The sequence below is a fragment of the Cebus imitator genome, unplaced genomic scaffold, assembly GCF_001604975.1.
Source record: "Cebus imitator isolate Cc_AM_T3 unplaced genomic scaffold, Cebus_imitator-1.0 Scaffold414, whole genome shotgun sequence".
Classification (NCBI taxonomy): domain Eukaryota; kingdom Metazoa; phylum Chordata; class Mammalia; order Primates; family Cebidae; genus Cebus; species Cebus imitator.
In genome coordinates this window covers 938,699-947,087 of record NW_016107729.1, presented here as the reverse complement: position 1 = coordinate 947,087, position 8,389 = coordinate 938,699, and the positions used below count along the sequence as shown (strand labels likewise).

Here is an 8,389-nt window from a genome sequence, read left to right as displayed (position 1 = left end):
CAAACAATTCAAAAGCTAGCAGAAGACAAGAAATAAAAAAGAACAGAGCAGAACAGAGAGAAATAGAGACATGAAAAACCCTTCAAAAAATCAATAAATCCAGGAGCTGGTTTTTTGAAAAGATCAGCAAAACAGACAGACTGCCAGCCAGACTAATGAAGAAGAAAAGAGGCTGGGCGCAGTGGCTCACACCTGCAATCCCAGCATTTTGGGAGGTTGAAGTGGGTGGAGCATGAGGTCAGGACTTTGAGACCACCCTGGCTAAGATGGTGAAACCCAGTCTCTACTAAAAATACACACACAAAAACATTAGCCAGGCACGGTGATGACCACCTGTAATACTAGCTACTCGGGAGGCTGAGGCAGGAGAGCAAGACTCTATTTAAAAAAAAAAAAAAAAAAGAAGGATCAAAAATGATAAAGGGGATATCACCAGTGATCCCACAGAAATACAAACTACCATCAGAGAATACTATAAACAGCTCTACAGAAATAAACTTGAAAATCTAGAAGAAATGGATAAATTCCTAGACATATACACCCTCTCAAGACTAAATCAGGAAGAAGTCGAATCCCTGAATAGACCAGTAAGAAGTTCTGAAATTGAGGCAGTAATTAACTAGCCTACCAACCAAAAAAGGCCCAGGACCAGACAGATTCACAGCCGAATTCTACCAGGGGTACAAAGAGGAGCTGGTACCATTCCTTCTGAAACTACTGCAAGCAACAGAAGAAGAGGGAATCCTCCCTAACTGATTTTATGAGACCTATGTCATCCTAATACCAAAATCTGACAGAGACACAACAAAAAATAAAAATTTCAGGCCAATATCCTTAATGAACACTGATGCAAAAATCCTCAATAAAATACTGGCAAACTGAATCCAACAGCACATCAAAAAGCTTATCCACCATGATCAAGGTGGCTTCATCCCTGGGATGCAAGGCTGGTTCAACATACGTAAATCAATAAATGTAATCCATCACATAAAATGAATCAATGACAACAAACACATGATTATCTCAATAGATGCAGAAAAGGCCTTTGATAAAATTCAACACCGCTTCATGCTAAAAACTCCCAATAAACTAGGTATTGATGGAACGAATCTCAAAATAACAAGAGCTATATATGACAGACTCACAGCCAATATCATACTGAATGGGCAAAAACTGGAAGCTTCCCTTTGAAAACCATCACAAGACAAGGATGCCCTCTCTGACCATTTCTATTCAACAGAGTACTGGAAGTTCTGACCAGGGCAATAAGGCAAGAGAAAGAAATAAAGGGAATTCAATTAGGAAGGCAGGAAGTCAAACTGTTTCTGTTTGCAGATGACATGACTGTATATTTAGAAAGCCCACGCTGATAAGTAACTTCAGCAAAGTCTCAGGATACAAAATCTACATGCAGAAAGCACAAGCATTCCCATACACCAGTAAGAGACAAACAGAGAGCCAACTCATGAGTGAACTCCCATTCACAGTTGCTACAAAGAGAATAAAATACCTAGGAATACAATGTATAAGGAATGTAAAGAACCTCTTCAAGGAGAACTATAAACCACTGCTCAAGGAAATAAGAGAGGACACCAACAAATGGAAAAACATTCTATGCTCATATCATGAAAATGACTATATTGCCCAAAGTAATTTATAGATTCAATGCTATCCCCATCAAGCTACCACTGATTTTCTTCACAGAATTAGAAAAAAAGCTACTTTAAATTTCATATGGAGCCAAAACAGAGCTCACATAGCCAAGACAATGTGAGGTAAAAAAGAACAAAGCTGGAGGCATCACGCTACCTGACTTCAAACTATACTACAAGGCCACAGTAACCAAAACAGCATGGTACTGGTGCCAAAACAGATACATATACCGATAGAACAGAACAGAGGCCTCAGAAATAACACCACACATCTACAACCAACTGATCTTTGACAAACCTGAAAAAAATAAGCAATAGGGAAAGGATTCCCTATTTGACAAATGGTGTTGGGAAAATCAGCTGGCCATATGCAGAAAGCTAAAACTGGATCCCTTCCTTACACCTTACATAGAAAAGACCTAAAACCATAAAAACCATAGAAGAATACCTAGGCAATATCATTCAAGACATAGGCATGGGCAAAGACTTCATGACTAAAACACCAAAAGCAATGGCAAAAAAAGCCAAAATGACAAATGAGATCTAATTAAACTAAACAGCTTCTGCACAGCAAAAGAAACTATTATCAGAGAGAACAGGCAATGTACAGAATGTGATAAAATTTCTACCATCTATCCATCTGACAAAGAGCTAATATCCAGAATCTACAAAGAAATTAAACAAGTTGACAAGAAAAAGACAAACAACCCCATCAAAAAGTGGGCGAAGGATATGAACAGACACTTCTCAAAAGAAGACATATATGCAGCCAACAAATATATGAAAAAAGACTCATCATCAATGGTCATTAGACAAATGCAAATCAAACCCACATTGAGATACCATCTCATGCCAGTTAGAATGGCAATCATTAAAAAGTCAGGAAACAACAGATGCTAGAGAGGATGTGGAGAAATAAGAATGCTTTTACACTGTTGGTGGGAGTGTAAATTAGTTCAACTACTGTGGAAGACAGTGTGGTGATTCCTCAAGAACGTAGAACCAGAAATACCATTTGACGCAGCAATCCCATTACTGAGTACATACCTAAAGGATTATAAATCATTCTACTATAAAGACACATGCACACATATGTTTACCACAGCACTGTTCACAATAGCAAAGACTTGGAACCAACCCAAATGCCCATCAATGATAGACTAGATAAAGAAAATGTGGCACATATACACCATGGAATACTATGCAGCCATAAAAAAGAGTGAGTTAATGTCCTTTGCAGGGACATGAAGCTGGATACTATCATTCTCAGCAAACTAACAGGAACTGAAAACCAAACACTGCATGTTCTCATTCATAAACGGAAGTTGAACGATGAAAACACATGGACACAAGAAGGGGAACATCACACCAGGACCTGTCGGGGGGTGGGGGTAAGGGGCTAGGAGTGGGATAGCATTAGGAGAAATACCTAATGTAGAAGATGGGTTGATAGGTGCAGCAAACCACCATGGCATGTATATACCTATGTAACAAACCTGCACGTTCTGCATATGTATCTCAGAACTTAAAATTTTTAAAAAATCACATCTTGTGAGATTTATTCACTACAAGAATAGCATGGGAAAGACCTGCCCCATGATTCAATTAAGATGGCAGATTTAAATCAAACTATATCACTATCCATTAAATGTAAATGTAAATGGTCTAAACACCAATTAAAAGACAGATAATTACAAAGGATAAAAAAAAAGACCTAACTATACACTGTCTACAAGAAACTCACATTAAATAGGAAGACACAGTTAACCTAGTAAGTAAAAAGGATAGAAAATGGCCTCTTTTAAAATAGTAAGACTAAAGAAAATGGCTGTTGACATAGTTTTGATTCACAAGTTGTCACAATTCAGGAAATATTTTTATATTCAAGAGTCCATTTCAAGCCTTGAGATCTAAGTAAATATTAATACTACCTTATACTCTTCATAATAAAAGTCACCATATGTGTTCACACACCATCATTTCAATTATCTCAGTAGTATCTCTAAATACAGCAAATTAAAGATTTCAAAAGAAATTCGCAAGTGAGCTAAGAGATTAGCAATCTGTTCTGATCAATAAATAACTATAATGTTCTTGAAGATATACACACTCAAAATCTTACCTCTACATAATGTGTGATTTTACTAAAATACCGTCTATTAAGACAACAAAGGCTGAGCCAGATGACAGAAACAAAATGTAACCACATCTCATCACATCCCTTTCCTTTGCAAAGGAATTGAGGATCAAAATAATGAACATATTACACTCATGAGAGACAAGCATACTAGGGAAAGAGTGGGAATATATGGTTGTGAAATGTCACACTATGCTGGAAATTACACCTGTAGAATGTGTGCCCTATCTTCTCAATTTTCTAAATGTGAACTGGTATTTCACCTAGGTTGTCAGGTTTATATATGCAGTGTTTCACATCCTTCCATTATACTTTTCATCTCTGTGACACCCTGCATTTCACTCCTGCTACTGATAATCTGTCTTCTTATCAGTCTAGCTAAAGGTCTGTCAATTTTATTAATATTCTTAAAGAACCAACATTTTCTTTCATTTTCTCTATCTTTTCTGTTACCAATTTCATTGATTTTTGCTCTTATCTTTATTGTTTCCTTCCTTCTACTTGCTCTGGTTTTATTTTGCTATTCTTTTTATAGGTTTTTAAAGTGGAAGCTCAGATTGTCCATTTGAGACTTTTCCTGTTTTCTAATGTATGTATTTCATTCAATAAATTTCCCTTCGAAATTTAACTGCAGACTCAGAAAAAGAATAAGATATGACCCCAAGTTTGGAAATAAATAGCAGAAACTTTAAAGACGAACCACATGGGAAACAGAACAATTTACCAAGAAAAGAAAATTCTACAAGGTAAGATACAGAAAATATTCAAACTCAGCTGAAACTCCTCAAAACAAAATGACTTAGACTGAATGACTTCAAGTAAATAACCATCTAGTCAGCCACATGATAAGGAGGGAAAACCCCACATGTGGAATATAACCCACTAAATCTGCATTACAGACAATGCAAAACAGGGAGCAGGCAATGCAGCTGGGGCACGAAGAGTTAACAGAACCACATTTTTCCAGTTAGTAGTCTTAGATGAACTTCTCTACTACCCAACCAATTTCACGAATTCCTACATACTACCTAACAGGAGCTGAGAATGGGCATATGTGAAGGATAAGAGTACAACTGTCATGATTTCATTTCTGCAGGTTGCCTCACCCCATGGAGAAATACTAATTTTTAGCATAATATATGGAAGAATAAAATATCTTCTTACCCTCTGAGCTTTTGCAAGTTCTTCTTTTAGTCGTTCATAGCCCTTTTCTCTAACTTCCAAAACAGATGGGCTTCGTAAACGAGACAAACTATCAGTACTCAACCCAAAAATATCATCGCTGCCATCGCAAACCTCTGTTATAGTAGCACCCTGTAAAAACTCTCTCTCTGCATTATAGTTGTCCTTTCTTGTAGATAATTTAGTTAACCCAACTGTGACTCCAGAGGTAGAACAAGGTGCTGGGTCTGTAACATGAAAGCTGTAAAGGAGAGAAACCTTTTTCAGAAAATACCAGCACAGGCGCAAATAGAACTGTCTTACGCATACAGCTCTAGACTGTACTACCTAATTTGGCAGTCTCTATATTTAAATAAATAGTATGTCCTCAGTCATGTCAGCCACATTTCAAGTGTTCAACAGCTACATGTGGTTAATGCCTATCATTCATATTAGGTAGCACAGAAATAGAACATTTTCATCAACAAAGAAAGTTCTACAGGACAGTGCTATTCAAGAACAGGGGTTAACAAACTACAGCCTGCAGGCTAAACCAAGCCTTTCACCTGTTTTTATAAGGCATCAATGAGTCAAGTATACTTTTTACAATTTCAAATAGTTGAGAAGAAATCTTTAAAAGAATATTTTGCAACACATGAAAATTAAATGACATTCAAAATTCTGCATCCATACATAAAGTTTTATTGGAGCACAGCCACTTCATTCATTTACATACTGCCTATGGCTGCTTTCAAACTCTAAAGGCAGAGTTGAATAGCTGCAACAGAGACTGTATGGCTTGCAAAGCCTAAAATATTTACTATCTGGTCCTTCACATAAAAAGTTTGTCAACCTCTATTCTAGAACATTATCATGTATTTCTTTACATAGGCACACTTATGTTATTTAAAATTTTCTAAAAATAGTAAAACTAAAAATACGGTAACTCAGTAAACTGTCCATTTAAAAAATAATAAACCAAAATAAGTGATTTAATTATTTCCTACCTGATACTAGATATTTCCGCACAATTTAAACGTCTGGGGGATGAATACACGGGTTGTGTAGGAAGTTCAGAAACATCTAACGCATTTGCCTGGATAGGTACAGAGCATAAAGCTGAAGGGTGTGGCCGGTAGATGACACTTGGTGAGGTAGTCTGCTCTTGAGTTCCTGATTCATACACACCAAGAAGATCCGGAGAAGTAGGTGAAGCAAGGTTTACTTCATGGAAGCCTTCCAAGGGATCATTAGCCATAGCAAAGGCCTCATCATAAGATAACCTATGTTAAAACAAAAAGCAGATACTTATTTTTAGATAACATTTAAAACTAAATTAAAATGTATAAATGATAAAATGTGTTTAACAGCTGGTCATAAATTATAAGCTTACAATAAAAGAGACTTTTTTTTTTTTTTTTTTTAGGGGAAGTTTCACTCACGTTACCCAGGCTGGAGTGCAATGGCGCAATCTCAGCTCACCGCAACCTCCACCTCCTGGGTTCAGGCAATTCTCCTGCCTCAGCCTCCTGAGTAGCTGGGATTACAGGCACGCACCACCATGTCCAGCTGACTTTTTGTATTTTTAGTAGAGACGGGGTTTCACCATGTTGACCAGGATGGTCTTGATCTCTTGACCTCGTGATCCACCCGCCTTGGCCTCCCAAAGTGCTGGGATTACAGGCTTGAGCCACCGCGCCCGGCCAAAAGAGACTTTTTTTTAAAAAACCACAATCACATGGTGGTACATGCCTGTAGTACCAGCTACTCGGGAAGATGAGGTGGGAGTATTGCTTGAGCCCAAATGGAGGCTGCAGTGAGCCATGATCACAATCCTGCACTCCGGCTGGGTAACAGAGCAAGACCTTGTCCCCCCAAAAAAAACAAAAACAAAAACAAAAACAAAATACCATAATCACTTAACATTTACTAAATGATCTCAGAGTACAATTACTATAAAAGGCAAATAATCTGATTTAGAAGAAACCTGAAAGTGATAAGTAATGCTATTAATGTGAGAAAAATCAATTAATATGAGGAATAAAATTTGCTTAATTAAAAAATTTTAAAATCATTAAATGTTCATAAATTCTCTCATTGAGTATACTATTTATGAAAATATAATAAACAAAATCTAACAGTATTGTGCTGTAAAACTCTTAACAGAGAACACTGTATTTATCATGTACAATATGTTTGAAGGTACATACACACTGTGAAATTGGCTAACACTAGTTAATTAAGAAATACATTACTTCACATCATTATTTTATGATGAGAACACTCAACATCCACTCTGCATTTTTCAAGAATTTACAATAAATCGTCATGAACTATAGTCATCCTGCTGTACCACAGATCTCCTGAATTTATATTTAACTTTATTATTATACATGACCTTGGTTACAGTAAGTAGAAAGGCAGTAAAGACACACACATACTCTCTCATACCTGTCACCTAGATTATGAGACTTAACATTTTCGAGTCATTTGAGAATGTTTCAGACATGATGCCCACTTAATATCTCAGTGCATACATATACACAGTGTGTGTGTGTGTGTGCGCGCGTGTGTGTGTGCATCTGTGTATGTGTGTGTATCTATGTACAAGGACATTCTCCTATCTAACTACAAAATCACCATCAAAATCTGGAAGTTAACGTTGATCAAAATTAGTAACTAATCAATAGGCCCCATTCAAATTTCACTAATTGGTCCAATAATATCATTTATAGGTACAGGATCCAATCCTGGATCATGTGTTTCATTTCTATAAGCTTTAAATTTCTCCTCTGATGGTCTTAGAATGGGGATAACCCTAGTCTCTCCCTTGTCCTGGTTGCTGTGAGGATTAAAGGAGACAATCCATGTAAAGTATTTTGTGAAATACTATGTACCTGGTACAGAGTCTGGCCTCAATAAACATGAATTATTATAGCACAGTCATTAACAATACCACATATGCTTCAGCTTCTCCATAAGCAAAACAACAGTTCATGTAACTATTTCAACTACATCACAAAGTTTACATGGAAACAAACAAATGTACCACTCAAGTTTTTCCTTTCAAGAATTCAAAGCCAAATGACATATAAATTATTCATTGATTTTCCACTGTCTGCTGAATACAGACCAAACTTATTAGCCTAAAAAGTAAGGTCTTCTAGGTTCTGAATCCAATCTCTCTTTCCAATTTTTTCCTTCCTATGATAGTACTTTGACAGTTGTGAATGATACCTTCCCGGAACTTAAAAAATGCCAAACAGGCCGGGCTTGGTGGCTCACACCTGTAATCCCAGCACTTTGGGAGGCCAAGGCAGGAGGATTACTTGAGGTCAGAAGTTCAAAACCAGCCTAGCCAACACGGTGAAACCCCAACTCTACTAAAAATACAAAAATTAGCTAGTCATGGTGGCGCACACCTGTAGTCCCAGCTACT

General features: G+C 37.0%; 1 protein-coding gene across 3 annotated transcripts in view; it reads right to left on the bottom strand.

Moving 5' to 3' along the window:
* LOC108289751 (RAB3A interacting protein) overlaps window positions 1–8,389 on the bottom strand; it is a 66,189-nt gene that overhangs the window by 37,529 nt on the left and 20,271 nt on the right. For all 3 annotated transcript variants that reach the window (XM_017509287.2, XM_017509288.2, XM_017509286.2), the window contains exons 2-3: window positions 5,958–6,233; window positions 4,954–5,212 (exon numbers count right to left, since the gene is read on the bottom strand). In XM_017509287.2, coding sequence (XP_017364776.1) covers window positions 4,954–5,212; window positions 5,958–6,208 — 510 coding nt within the window. In that variant the 5' untranslated portion in view covers window positions 6,209–6,233. The remainder of the gene's footprint in view (window positions 1–4,953; window positions 5,213–5,957; window positions 6,234–8,389) is intronic.